Below are 15,009 nucleotides of genomic sequence, written 5' to 3' on the forward strand. Positions count from 1 at the left end.
GTCAACTCAGAAGAAATGCCATCTCACCTAAGTGATCTTCTCTCTGCCCGTGGATTCTTCTATCTTCTTAATCCGTCTCGTCTCGTCTCGTCAGAAACTGAACGGATGTCATGACTTGTGCCCTCAGGATTGCAAAGCTGTGAAACCACAATGAAACCGCGCGTTTTGTGCTTCTGCGTCTACTCCAACTGTCATTATTACGCACCGCAATTAGAAACGAAAAAAAAAAAAAAATCCACGTTGATTAAAAACAATGGAAAGACCTTCGACGTCAGGGGTAAGATGATTCTGTACCTCTTTAATTTCACGCGAATGCAACACATCAATGCAGTAACCATCTTCAGTGTGGTTCAAGCAAAGCCCACTTGATAGACGCTGTAATACATTTTTTTTTTTTTGTCTTAGATCTTAGATATTTTCACATCTCTTTTCTCTTCCCTGTACGTTTCATTCCTACTTAATGAATGTACGCTGGAATGGAAGAGCCAATTTAATTTCAACTAAATACTTAAATGCTATCCCCCAGTGGCCTAGATGACATGAATGAAGCAGCTGCAATGTAATTTCTAGCACTTTACTTCACAAAGCAGGAGAAATTAGATAATAATTCTGATCAGTTATGTCAAATCAGTTGCACTGAGGACTTGGTGCAACAGTCGTGGGGTGCATGCATCTCATTTTAGACTGAGGTTTAATTTTCATGTAATTATGAACAAATGTGCAAATGATAAAAGCTTGAATTCCTTATAGATGCCCATATAATGTCTAGTGGACTAGTAATACACGTATAAACACTTAACAGCTGTAAACTGTCCTCATATTTGTAATTTATAGGAGTGGCAGAGCTCAGCAGTGAATGTTCAGACCTCATTGATGAATTACACAAGGAGGACACTTTAACATACCTTCTATTATCATAAAACCACAAACTCAGCACATCTTCTCTAACCACCTTCTTATATTAAATGGGCGGTATATAAAAGTGTGTGTGTATAATGAAGAGGAAGGTGCTACAGTTCTAACCATAAAAACAATCATTGCAGGTCTTATCAAACACACCACCCTTATCGTCATTAGAGTATCTCTGCATTTTTCTATTTCTATTATTTGCAAACACTACGAAGATTGTTGCTGCAAAGATATAAGTAACTGTGAGTGGATCAGGTTTCCAACATTTCCCAAAAGCCTCTGGGACACAAGGGAAGACACTGTTCTAATATGTGCAAGAATGTGTTAAAACAGGGGTGTCAAACTCATTTAGGTTCAGGGGCCATACTACATACTTAGCCCAATTTGATCTCAAGCAGGCCAGACTAGTAAAATCATGACTTAATAACCTATAAATAATGACAAATCCATGTTTTTCTTTTTGTTTTAGTCCAAAAAACCCCAATTAAATTATTAAAATATTTACATTTCACAAAAAGATGTGAATAACCTGAAAAAAAACGAAATTTCGTTTGAAAAATTAGTGCAATTTTAACAATATTATGCCTCGACTAATTATTAGTACATGTACATTACACAGAATCTTACATAAACATTTGGTAACAGGCAGAATATTGTTAAAATTTTGGAGTTTGGAACTAAAATTTGAACAATTTCTACAATTTTCCATCTCTTATTATTAACACAACTACAGATCGCAGTGGATCCATAAATGCACAAAACATTTAGTAACAGGCAGAATATTGTTAAAATTGCACATTTCGGGTTGTTCATCTTTATTTTTATTCACGTATTTATTTGTGTTTAATTGTAAAAGAATAGTTTTGTAAATGTAATATTTTCACAGTGTAATGTTATTTTTTCACTTAAATTTTTTCCACATAATTTTTCACAAAGAAATTTGTAGTTGTCATTATTTATTGGTTATTGTGTTGTTATTTTTACTGTATATCCCATTAGTCTGTATGTGGAACCTGAACTAAAATGATTTGGACAACCTGGACTGTTCAGGTTCATTTTTGCACTTTCATCCTGCGGGCCGGAATGGACCCTTTGGCGGGCTGGATTTGGCCCCTAGGCCACATGTTTGACACCTGTGTGTTAAAACTTGTCAAATATTTGTTAATAAGATATTTATATCTCACTATACTTCTATTTAAAGCAGTGATGTGTTATCATTTCCAGACAAAGACGTTTCTTTGCTGTGGATTGGATGCCGTTCATTTCAACACTACCATGGGGAAATGTCTGGACTGAAACACAAGGAGATATTCTAACACAGTGGGACAGACGAGCCTGGGGGTGAAGAAATGGTCATCACTGATAGAAGCACAGGCACTTCTGTACCTAAAAAGGAGGCACAGAAGAAGAGAGGAGGAAGTCTCGTCCTCATGGCCTCCCCTCCCCGGCGCTCTGCTGTGCCTGTGGACTATGCATCATGCTGGCTGGACTCAACATCACCTTGGTGGAGCGTTTGCCTTCAGCACAATGGTGCCTTCTGACAACCCTCCAATCATTATCGGACCAATCCTTCTGCTGGGTGGCCTTTTCCTTTTTTGGGGCCTGCTGCGTCTGTAGCCCGCCTCCCCCCTCCTCACAGCTCTCACCGGGCTAAGGTGGGCGGCAGGGGCACGGGGCTGATGGGACACGGCGGACTGGCTGGAGGAGCTGCTTTTGAAATAGAGACCAGCGAGCACAACGTTGCAGGATACTACAGCTGTGCAGCTCAGTCCCACGTCCTCCCCAGGATCTTCTCGAATGTCCAGCCCAGAAAAAGGAGGCTCCCGACACAGCTGTAACCGGGGCCGTGCAAGCTCTTCACCATGAGACCAACGCCCCTCGTCTATTTCCGCCACAGCAATCTACTCAGCCTCCCAGCAACAGGAGGGGAGGTGAGGCTCAACCTGCCATGTGAAGAAGTGGTCACCTAGCAGGCCACAAAGACTTCAGAGGATGTAAATATATTTTGATTTGAGGGCTTGCTGAGTGTGATTCTGTTTTCTAGTTTACGTGCCATATTTCTGGTTTGTGACAAATTGTCAGCAGTATGCTTTTGATTTTCTGCAGCCAACTGGTAATTAGCATGCAAATTTATTGAATCAACCAAGTATCTGTGAATCCTAGGTGTTGGAATTCAGATTCTACCTCTAAAGTGCTGTTCTTCTCCAAGTCTTTGTTTTACAGTGGGGGCATTATGAGCAGTTTTCATGTAGAACAGGGGTGTCAAACTCATTTTAGTTCAGGGGGCCACATCCAGCCTAATATGATATAAAGTGGGCCGGACCAGTAAAGTCATTTAAACAATAGGATAAGAACTTTGAGGTGAAAAAAGGTAAATTCCGTAAAATAAAAAAATACACTTAAATATGCCTAAATATCCCACAATACACGCAAAAATACACTTAATTATGCTCAAAAATCCTACAATACATGCAAAAATACACTAAATATGCTTAAATATCCTATAATACGCTCAAAATACACTTAAATATGCTTAAATATCCTACAACACATGCAAAAATACACTTAAAAATGCTTAAGTATCCTACAATACACGCAAAAATACATTTAATTATGCTCAAAAATCCTACAATGCACGCAAAAATACACTTAATTATGCTCAAAAATCCTACAATACATGCAAAAATACACTTAAATATGCTTAAATATCCTACAATACATGTAAAAATACACTTAATTATGCTCAAAAATCCTACAATACACGCAAAAATACACTTAAATATGCTCAAAATCCTACACTACACGCAAAAATACACTTAATTATGCTCAAAATCCTACAATACATGCAAAAATACACTTAAATATGCTTAAATGTCCCATAATACACGCAAAAATACACTTAATTATGCTCAAAAATCCTACAATACATGCAAAAATACACTTAAATATGCTTAAATATCCTACAATACATGTAAAAATACACTTAATTATGCTCAAAAATCCTACAATACACGCAAAAATACACTTAAATATGCTCAAAAATCCTACAATACACGCAAAAATACACTTAATTATGCTCAAAAATCCTACAATACATGCAAAAATACACTTAAATATGCTTAAATGTCCTATAATACACGCAAAAATACACTTAATTATGCTCAAAATCCTACAATACATGCAAAAATACACTTAAATATGCTTAAATATCCTACAATACATGCAAAAATACACTTAATTATGCTCAAAAATCCTACAATACATTCAAAAATACACTAAATATGCTTAAATATCCTACAATACACGCAAAAATACACTAAATATGCTTAAATATCCTACAATACACGCAAAAATACACTTAATTATGCTAAAAAATCCTACAATACACGCAAAAATACACTTAAATATGCTCAAAAATCCTACAATACACGCAAAAATACACTTAAAATTCCATAATTAAAATGTTTACATCTACGAATTGTACTTGAACATAACATGAACAAATACGAACAACCTGAAAAATCTTTTGTAGAATAAGTGCAATGTTTAGCAATATAACACCTTAGTTTTCATTTATACACGTGAATCACAACTTAGAGATCATAGTGGATCTACAAATACACCAAACATTAAATAACAGGGAGAATATTATTAAAATTCCACATAGTTCTCTTAAGATATTTCAGATATTCACATTTTTTTTGTAAAAGACTATCTGTAAATATGAACATTTTTGTGTAATTTTACGTTTTTACACTGGAACAAAGAGACAAATTTGCAGTTTTCATTATTTATAGTTTATTGGGATAGTATTTTGCTGGTCTGAATCCACTTTAGAATTAATTGACCTAAAATTATTTAACGTCCTTGATTGTTAATATTTTCAATGTAATTTTTGTATTTCACAAATTCATCCCACTGGCCAGATTGAACCCTTTGGCGGGCCGGATTTGGCCCCCGGACCGCATGTTTGACACCCCTGATGTAGAAATCAAACTAAGTGTCGAAACTATTACATGTATCTTTCACATTTACTCTGATTGTGTCGCTTCACTTGTCAGCAGTGAGTTGAGTGGACCCAAATGGAAAACGTGGTTAGCAATTTGTCCTGGAACTTTAAAGATTAGATGTGAAAGGTCAGTATAGAGGAACTGGGTTGAACTGTGCAGGTATGTATGTAGTGACATGTGACATTTTGTGTGCCGTTCTCAGTGGTGAACTTTGAGGACATGAGTTATTATAGGTCACAGCGGTCCCAAAGCAATATTCTCTCACTTGAGATTAAATTTGCTGTACAGTTCATGTGTAGTTAGTTCTGCTCACAGGGTCAAGTCCTCAAATTCAACTTGACTTTTACAATGGTTCATAATGGAAAGTGTGGTAAGTTTATTCACTGTAAAAAAAAACAAAAAAAAAACAAAAGACATTTCAAGATAGTAAAAAAAAAAACAACTTTGTTTATGGAAAGTAAGTGTTTTTGTGAGAGGAAAATACTCCTATCAAACATATGGTTTTGATGAGAAAAATAATCTCATTTTAGGAAAATACTGTAAATTAACTTTGTCATAGCAGGATATCCAGCTGATATTGAGCAAAATTTTACCAGTAACAAGCTAAACAATGGTTTACATAATATCCCAGCAGAGGAACCAGATTGATTTCCTTTGATTTTATTTTAAGAGTGACACCACCTGCACAACATTTCAATTTAAGAATATTAAGTCTGTCTTAAATAACTGTTTTCATTGCTTTAAATTGGTACAATTTCCTTTTGTAGTCTTCTTGATTTTTCAGGGATGTACACTTTTTTGCTTACCCATCAGCACATTTACACATATACATATACATTTAAGACCATTTGACTTGTTTCTTACACAAACAGCATTGGATTGTTGAAGCCATCCTATAGTTGGACAAGCTTTTGGCCATCATTCCAACATAATCACTGTGAATATCATAGACAGTCTTTAGTTTGTTTGTGCACATTGATAACATTCACATAGATTTAAAGTCACTTTCTTGATTTCAGAAAATTCCTCTACACGGTTTAGGGCTTAATAACAAAATAGGGACTTACCTCACTGAGTTATGATGACACTATTGTAATATTAGACTCACAATGACACTCGAAATAAAAGTAAACACTGTAATTTCCCAGGTCGGACATGACCCCTTGTAGACACTTATATTAAGCAGAACAGAATCTTTATCAGACATTTACCAGACATGACAAGCCAAGATACTTAGATAGTTGGACTGCGTAAAATGTATCTGTTCCCCATCACTTGTGAGCGTCCTTCTCAATTATAAACTGAGTGGTTAAAAAAAGACATTAAAACCCTGATTTCCTTTTAAAGGAATGATGCCTTAGAGATATCAGGATTAAACTAAAGAGGGCTATATAAAAGTGCACACTAGCATTTCTTCTTCAGAACAGCGTTTGTTTGGCTCTTGTCTTCTTTTCCATAATGTTAAGAAAGCCTCAACACATTTTTGTTTTTGTGGATAACAACAAATTGCATGCAACTTATATGAAGGTTCCATCTTTAAACTTTAACAGATAGGTAGCACCAGAAGAGTGAATAAAAAACATAAACCACGTACCACAATGTCTTATCAGTAGCATCCTGTATTATTTATGATTCCAAAGCAGGACCATTTTTCTCTGGTCAAATCTCTCTCTCTCTCTCCTCTCTCTCTCTCTCTCCTCTCCTCCTCTCTCTCTCTCTCTCTCTCTCTCCTCTCTCTCTCTCTCTCTCTCTCTCTCCTCTCTCTCTCTCTCTCTCTCTCTCTCTCTCTCTCTCTCTCTCTCTCTCTCTCTCTCTCTTCTCTCTCTCCTCTCTCTCTCTCTCTTTCTCTTGCTCATTCCAATCAAGAGCTGACTGTACTTGCATGTTCCAGAGAATTCAATCATGGAAATGCAACTCCCTGTTGTGACTTATTGATGTTATTTGTGTATTTTTATTGTGTAGCACTTACTGCCAAAATAAAAGAAAATGAATAGAACATTTTGTGAAGTTTATTATTACATTAAAAGTTGTGAACCCTCTCAAAAATAAAAATAATAAAAGATTATTTTCAGTAGAACATGATGTTCTCATTGCAAGTATATGGCATGGTGACATATTTTGGTATATTAGAGCTCGATGTGTAAAAATACCCTCATGATTATTTTTAAATGTATATAAAATTTATTAAAAGAAATATGACATGAAACTGCAGGATAACAGATGTTTAGTATCAGAAGTATCCAGATTCCTAACAATGGTTTTCGCTGAAGACAGAAAATATAAAGGTAATACGTTATGTCAGCAAGATTTTGTAACAAAGTACAAGGACAAGTACAAGAAATGTTCTTCTCATCCTTCACCGAAGAACTAAAAGGGCATCCGAAAGAGCATGGAACAATGATCTATTATAGTCATCTGTCTTCTGTTTACTGTTGATATGTGGGGTCTGGCGTGTTCACCACTAGGGGGCGGTCACAACAACATCTATGGTTTTAACACTCGTTATATAAAATATGGCTGTCATTTTGGACTACAAACCAAAGATGTCAGTAGAGTCTAACAAGCCTCCTATTGTTTGGGCCATCGGAGAGAAATTATAGACAGTTTCTAGGTGAATTTGCTGCCAGTTATTTTACAAGATTTACAAAATTATCACAGATCGTTCTTTTTTTCATAACATATTTAGATCTCTACGAAGTCAGACTGCCTTCCTAAAACCGGTCCAACAACAGTGTTTCCTCACAATGTCTTATCTCTGTGAAAACATGACAGTGGTTGTGTTTGGCAATCTCTGATAGCCTAATTAATCCATCTTATCAGAGTATCCGTCTTAAATATCCAGGATCCTGATAATGCTTCCTTGTACTCTTGAGATGATGAGGGCCCCAAATCTGGGGTGTCCTACTTTCAGAGGCAGCCCCGAGCTGACAGAGGATTCAAAGAAACTACTGGACAAATATTTCCACATCTCACTTCTCTGATTAGCCCTCAAAGACATGGAAATATTTTTGTGGCAACTTCCCAAATGAAGTTTTTCTCTACATTTAACCTTTTCCTGTGTGGATTTATGACCATTTCTTCATGTATTTATCCCTTTTGCATTTTGCATTTTTCAGTGAAAATCATGTATTTTCCCAATGTTTAATACACTAGTCATATATAAGCTCAGAGAGTAAATTCAAAAGTATTATAAAAACTGAAGAAAAAAGTGACCTTTTCATCCTCAGCTGAACATAAACAGAAGCCTTTACTACCACTGTCATTTGTGAAACTACATGGGTATTATTGATGAATCAGTGTTGATGACATTTCCATGTTTACTATGGAGCCTGTGAATGCCCAAATGGGTCATATCTGATGATGATGATGATGATGATGATGATGATGATGATGATGATGATGATGATGATGAAAAGCTGAGAAATTACATTTTACCATACATACAGTGTAGTGATAGGATTAGTGATGCAAGTATTTTAGATCAGTAGATGTTTTTGTTTAGGTCTTTGATGGTTAAAATATTAAACCAAACTGAGTCTTATTTGTCAGAATGTAAACAACAGGATCAAGTCGTTCTGACATAATAGAGATGTTATGACACTAAAAAAATATGCATAATTTCATTTTATAATACACAAACACAGGACAAGATATCATCTATTCTAATGCATTTTGTCACTAAGTTTACAGTAAGCATGGGAGAAAAAAAGTGTTATGAGTTTAAAAGCAGCAGATGGTGGTTTGAGGCTGGTCACTGTTACTGGAGAAGCCAAGCGGGGAACTCAGCCAAGAGATGAGACTGTGAAATATCTGCAGCATGCAGTGGGGATTTCTCTGTTTAGGGCTACACTATCAAACGCAACACCATTCAACCTCCTTCCCACCTTGTAAATGCTTCCATATTATGCCGCATTACACAAAACATGCCCCATCGTCACACATAAACCTCCTGCACATCCTGCGTCTTCTATCTTTCAGCCTTGAGAGACTGAAGAGCTTCATAAAACATATTGAATGTTGAGCCAAATGGAGGCTAAAGACAGAAAAGATTTACTGCTTTTGGGTGGCGAACAGGTCTGCAGGTAAACTCTAGTCTGAGGAGAATATTTACATGTTTATGCTCTCTGTGAGCAAAGGTCGCAGAGAGGGGTCATGGTTTACCGCTGTGGTTTGGCTTAGTTGTCAAAAAAAAAATAGACCAAATGGAAATCACTCCTTGTCCTTTGAACCTTACCTCACCTCTGGCTGCTTTTACATTTTTATAATCATTTCAAGTACATTGACCTTAACGCCCTCTTTACACTGGTAGAATATCAAATTATATCTTGTACTTGGCATGTGAATCTTTCTTTACAACACCTAAAATGCTGCGTTATAGTGTTACAACATGAGAATCCACATTTCCTTATTGCATAAACCAAGTTGGTAATCCTTTTTAATTGACCTCTTTTATGTCATATCTTGGTTTGGGCAAACATACCAATAATTCCACTGACTTGTTTTTTCCATTACAGCAAATATCAGATATTACCTTGCATCTGCAAAATGTGGCTGAAAATAAAAACAGATCAATATGTCTCATTTGACCCCGGCAGTCATGAGAATGTGGTCAGTAAACAGTTGTAGATGTTGATGACACCTAGTTTCGGTACTCTGTGTTTGCTTTTTGCAGCCCTATCAATGGATTTGCAGGAATTGTTATCAGAGAGACACTGCCAAAACATGCAGCTCTTCTTTCTAATAACAAATGTGACTGGCTGTACTGCACGTGGTCAGAAAAGTACTGCGCAAAAGTGTTCAAAAATCAGTAGTTGAACATGCACCGTTAACCCAAGATGCAGACAGTGCATGTCTTGATGATTGCGTGCACTGACAATATCACTGCTGCAGCCACATGCACTCTCACACCTGCAATCACAAGCATCCCATCCGCTCTAACCGGAGTGTGGCGATCCCGACGCTATGTTCATGTGGTCCCATGGATGCGCTTGTGTCGTTGAGAACACTCTCAGCTGAATGAGTCGACAGAGGAGGGGATGGAGGGTGTAATCAAGCTGAAAAGATTAGGGGAAGACGAGCTGCTGAGGATCTATGAGAGCAGACACTGGTTATATAACCCCAACCCAGTTTACTCCGCTTCTAAAAGACAGACTGGGTGGAGGAGGAGGAAGGAGGATTTACCGAACTAGGGTGAATCCTTATGTTTGGGCTAAAAAAGAATCAGGCCATTGTTTACCTGCATTCACAGTCAGTACAGTGACAATAGGTGTTAACATGTTCTTTACTGTCCATTATTCTTACTCTCTGGGGCAACAAGGATGCCAAAGATTATTTGAACAAAAGCAGTGACATATTTCACACAAGCGAAATAGTCATGGCTTGTTTTAGTGGAGAAGTGTCCACTATTCAGGCCAAACATAGGATCACAAAGCATATCAGTTGGCTCCATCTAGTATCTGTAGGTGTTGATAAGGGTGTTTGGCTTGTGACTGTGAGGCATTTTGGGTGGTGTTTGTGGCAGGGGCAGTCTGAAGGTGACACGGAGAAGAAAGCTCCTTACAGATCAGGGGATAAAGATACAGCAGATTTTGATCAAAACCAGCGAGGGTCCTAATAGTAATAGTGCAGTGTTTTGCATACCAATGGTCACTGACAATGAGTCCCTTACCATTCTTAACTCTTCCATTCACCCTCTGTAAGTGGCAGTTTATTCAAGTGGTCGGGATGTTACATAACCTCGCTTTTCAGACGTCTATATGTGGACCCTGAAAGAAGCCAGCATAGGACATTTCCGGGAAAATGTAAAAGCGTGACAGAAAGGCAAAAAACACTGTGACCATGACCACCAAGACTTAGCTTATGTGAGCTGCATTAATGTAAAGGCTGTCAGACTTAGTTGCATGTAACCTTTAGTAAAGCCTATCAGTGTTTTACTCACCTGGCGTACACACAGTGTATTCAGTGACTTTGGTTCATATTAACTCTGTATCACTGACCTGTTCCATGAATGTAAACCCTTTGCTTGTGGCCCACTGTTTGTCCAAGCAAATCAATAGACAGAATAAAATAGAACACAGAACAGCGGTGTGCCAATATTTAAAGGTGGCTACATGTCAAGTACTCAGCTTTAAGTCAAACAAGCCCAAATAATATTTTGTGGTGAATAGACTGGTAAGTAGCCCCTCATAAGAGAGGAGCTGAGTGGATAATTGTGCATACTGCACCCCCCGGGGTCATGTCAGGATACTTTATACTGTAATATAGTGGATCATGATGAATGAAACGGTTGCATATTATGGTTAGAGAACAAAATGATCCAATTATTGCATTGGGATGTCCTGCAGGAGGTTGGTAAACAACTTGATGTACCACTTGATTCCAGTAGAGGTCCCAGTTTTTCAAAGAAATTCAGGGACAATGAATGAACAACACTTGTGCACAGCAGACTGCATCAGACCGGTTTCAGTGCTCCACTTTCAAGTGAGGTTGTCATACAGATTCAACTTCAGTCTCTTTTCGCCGATGACTGTGCCGTTGTCTTTTTGCACTGCAGCCATCAGCATATCCTGCACTTTACCTTCTGATAGTGAAAGCATTGTCAGTGTGTAGGATATTGTCAGGTGAATAACGTGCGGTTGCTTTATGATGCTGTTCAACGGGCAGACAGGGAACTCCCATGAAGTGTTTATGCAATAAAGGCAATTTTCTGTCATTACAAAGGAGTGCAAATAGCTACTTGTTGTACCTTTATCCCAGCATGCTGTTACATCTGCTTTTTGTGGTTTGGCAATGCTATGATAATAGCCTACCACGTGGATCACTTCAGTGGAGAAAGGATGATTGGTGTGTCCAGTACACCACTTAAATATACACTGCATAGAGTACTAATGATATGATCAGTAACAGGAGACTCTTAAGAAATGACCCTTGATTAAATTAAAAGTCCTCAACTCAGCATCCCTAAACCATATGTTACGTATCAGGTGTTCACTGGGTCTGGTTTGAATAAATAATGACAGTCTGATCTTTGAAGCACATGTCAGAATACCCACCACACAACCCACCACCAACAACCACTGAAGTGACTGAAAGCTCTTTTACTGCACGAGGAAAAGGCAGGATTTAGAGCAGGGGTGTCAAACTCATTTTAGTTCAGGGGACACATTCACCCCATTATGATCTCAGGTGGGCCAGACCAGTAAAGGAATAACAGTGAAAAAAGAAAAATGACATTATGATGCTTACATCTATAATGTTTCCTTAAAAATCTGAATGACATGAATAACTTGACATGTCTGAAGAAAAACAAGTGTAATTTTAACACTATTCTGCCTCAGTTTATCATTTACACATGTGTATTACAACTTACATTACAATTACAAATACACAAAACATTTAACAACAACAAGCAGAATATTGGTAAAATTGCATTTACTTCTCTTTAGACATTTCAGGTTGTTGATATTTGTTCAGGTTATTCACATTTTTTGTAAAAGGATAGTTTGTTAATATAAACATTTTCATGTAATTTTACATTTTTACACTAAAACAAAGATGAACTTTGCAGCATTATTTATAGGTTATTATGATAGTATTTTACTGGTCTGACCCAACTGAGATCTGATTGGTCTGTATTTGGAACCTGAATTAAAATGATTTTAACATCTTTGATTATTAACCCTCTCATGCATGAATTATGAGAACCATAGTTGAGATTTTTTCCCTGAGTGTTTTTATTCTTCTATAGACATGAAAAAAACAATGCGATTGAAATTTATTTCTGAACTTATTTTTCATGGAGTCCACTCAGCTGGACACCAAACATTTAATTTTTGAAGGAAAAAAAAAACATGTATTTAAAACCCATCATCAGAAAATGAGATACTTGTGAAAACTATGAAATAAAAACATTTTTCATAAAGCTAATCGGATGTTTTCTCACATTTTAACATACTCTAATACTAGTTATTACTATCTTCATGCAGATAATATGCAAAAACACAGTAATGATATGAATGTCAGTGTATGGGATGGTGCATAAGTATTCACTGTGTTGCCTGAAATGCAACTAAAACAACAAAACCCATGAATATACAAGAGAACAGATGTAGAATAACTGTCCACTGTAGTGACCACTATGCATGAAAGGGAATTTTTGCATTTCACATATTCATCCCAGGGGCCGGATTGGACCCTCTAATGGGCCGGATTTGGCCCCTGAGCCGCATGTTTGTCACCTGTGATTTAGAGGATTGCGAGTAGACAGTGGCCACCTGTCGAAAAGAGGAAGCCCTTCTTGCTGTGCGTCTGACAGGCCGGTTTTTTAAACACTGAACCGGTTTGCCATGGCAGCGGCTATCAGCACACACGGCACTGAGGGGGTGGCCGGTTTGTGTTAGGACTCATTACCATCCACCGCCTTAGTGGATGTCTCTTCCAGGAGTCCTTTAGGAAGAAATAAAAGAGAGATGCTTTACACTTTAATGACTTTCCCACAGTGGCTCTCCAAAACAACAGCTCCCCTTAAATTGCGGTGGCCTGGCTGAGACTGGAGGAGAGTCCCCGCTGCTCAACAGAGGAAGGGAAATACTGAGTCCACTGTCTGTCCACTCTGCAAGGCCAGCCAACAGGGGGGGAATAATCAGGTCTTTATGTGGCATGGGGCCTACAGGGGACAGCCTCTACATTGTCCCCCCCTTACACACACACACACACTCTTATTTAATTGTTCCAGTGGTCACGTTGTGACACCCCTGAAACCCAAAACTAGGGTTTGTGCACCCATTTCCACGACAGAACCCGTTTCACCTGTGTTTTATTTAAAGCAAACAAATGATGCAACATGTTCCCTCAGATACAGTTTAATTACAATGTCTTTTCCAAGTAACTGCTCTTGTTTAAATTTTCTGTTGGCAGGTTTATAAAAATAAATACAGACAGTATTGATTTAACTGACATACTATTACCCCGTGGTTACGATCCCTTCCAAAAATCTTTTTTAGGTAATCTGTGTTTGTTTTATTTGAACCCTGGCGTAAATACAAATGGACAATGACCAGAACACGGTGCCAATGCGCTAATGGTATGATTGAACTTGAACACATTTCACTTTAATGGGAACAAGAAAGTTATGTCAACAACCAGTCTGAACCAAAGCGTTAGAGACAGTTGAACACAATTCACATGTCAGCTCCACAACACTGAAGATAAATGCTGGTTTCAAAGCCACTTATGTAACTGCTGAGATGGATGAAGTCTACTGTGGAGCCTTGGGTCTTTGCTCCAACATTAATCTCCAAAGACCAAAGCAATACATTATTTTTTATTGTTTTCTAAATATGTTTAATTTACAAACATTATAGTGTTGCTATTTACTTCCCTCTTAATTTAAAGTATGTTTTCTGTAGATAATGCACAGTACCATGTATTACTACAACTATTACTAGGCTATTACTACTAATAATAATGATTTTTATCATATAAAAAGATCCAAAGACATTTCCATATTTTATTCTTTGGAGTTTTTCAAGGATTAATTGGTTAGAATAGCAGGTCATAAAAGAATTTTACCAAAAAACAAACAATAAATTGAGGTTAGATTATGTTTCCAACATAACGGTTCTTTTTTAATTCAAGTTTTTATTTGGAGCAGTGTGTGTAGATGTTAAACAATATAGATAGAATTACCTGTATTGAGAATGAGAATAGGGAGAAAATGAAAAATTCAGTGAATGAAAAAGCAGATTAATGGCATTAAAAATGATAGCAATCGACAAATAATAGAAGGTAAACTGATTAATTTCTCATATCAAATGCTTGTACTAAGATAGTCACGTACCTATGTGGTCTTCGCACTGCACTCAATCATATATATCATGTTAAACAATTGACTTATTCCAATACTTGATACAATTGGTCATAACATATAGATTAAAACACTCTGTTGGGATTAAAATACTCAGTTGTTCATACTTTTCTCAAAGATCCCAATTAGTATGCATTAATGATCAGTCATCCACCAAGATTAAGATTAGTTAAGGTGTTCCACAGGATTTTGTACTTGAACCAGTTATTTTTACCTTGTATATGG

At 37.2% G+C, this 15,009-nt stretch overlaps 1 protein-coding gene across 1 annotated transcript; it reads left to right on the plus strand.

Annotated features, from left to right (window-relative positions):
• The first annotated feature begins 229 nt into the window (after nt 1–229).
• On the plus strand, nt 230–2,775 carry LOC115437369 (transmembrane protein 275-like). The gene is given in 7 exon segments (XM_030160597.1): nt 230–277; nt 2,134–2,316; nt 2,319–2,411; nt 2,414–2,487; nt 2,489–2,527; nt 2,529–2,645; nt 2,647–2,775. Coding segments are annotated over 6 exon segments (510 nt in total). The 5' UTR covers nt 230–277; nt 2,134–2,258.
• Nucleotides 2,776–15,009: the final 12,234 nt, after the last annotated feature.

This window comes from Sphaeramia orbicularis, chromosome 17, assembly GCF_902148855.1.
Source record: "Sphaeramia orbicularis chromosome 17, fSphaOr1.1, whole genome shotgun sequence".
Classification (NCBI taxonomy): domain Eukaryota; kingdom Metazoa; phylum Chordata; class Actinopteri; order Kurtiformes; family Apogonidae; genus Sphaeramia; species Sphaeramia orbicularis.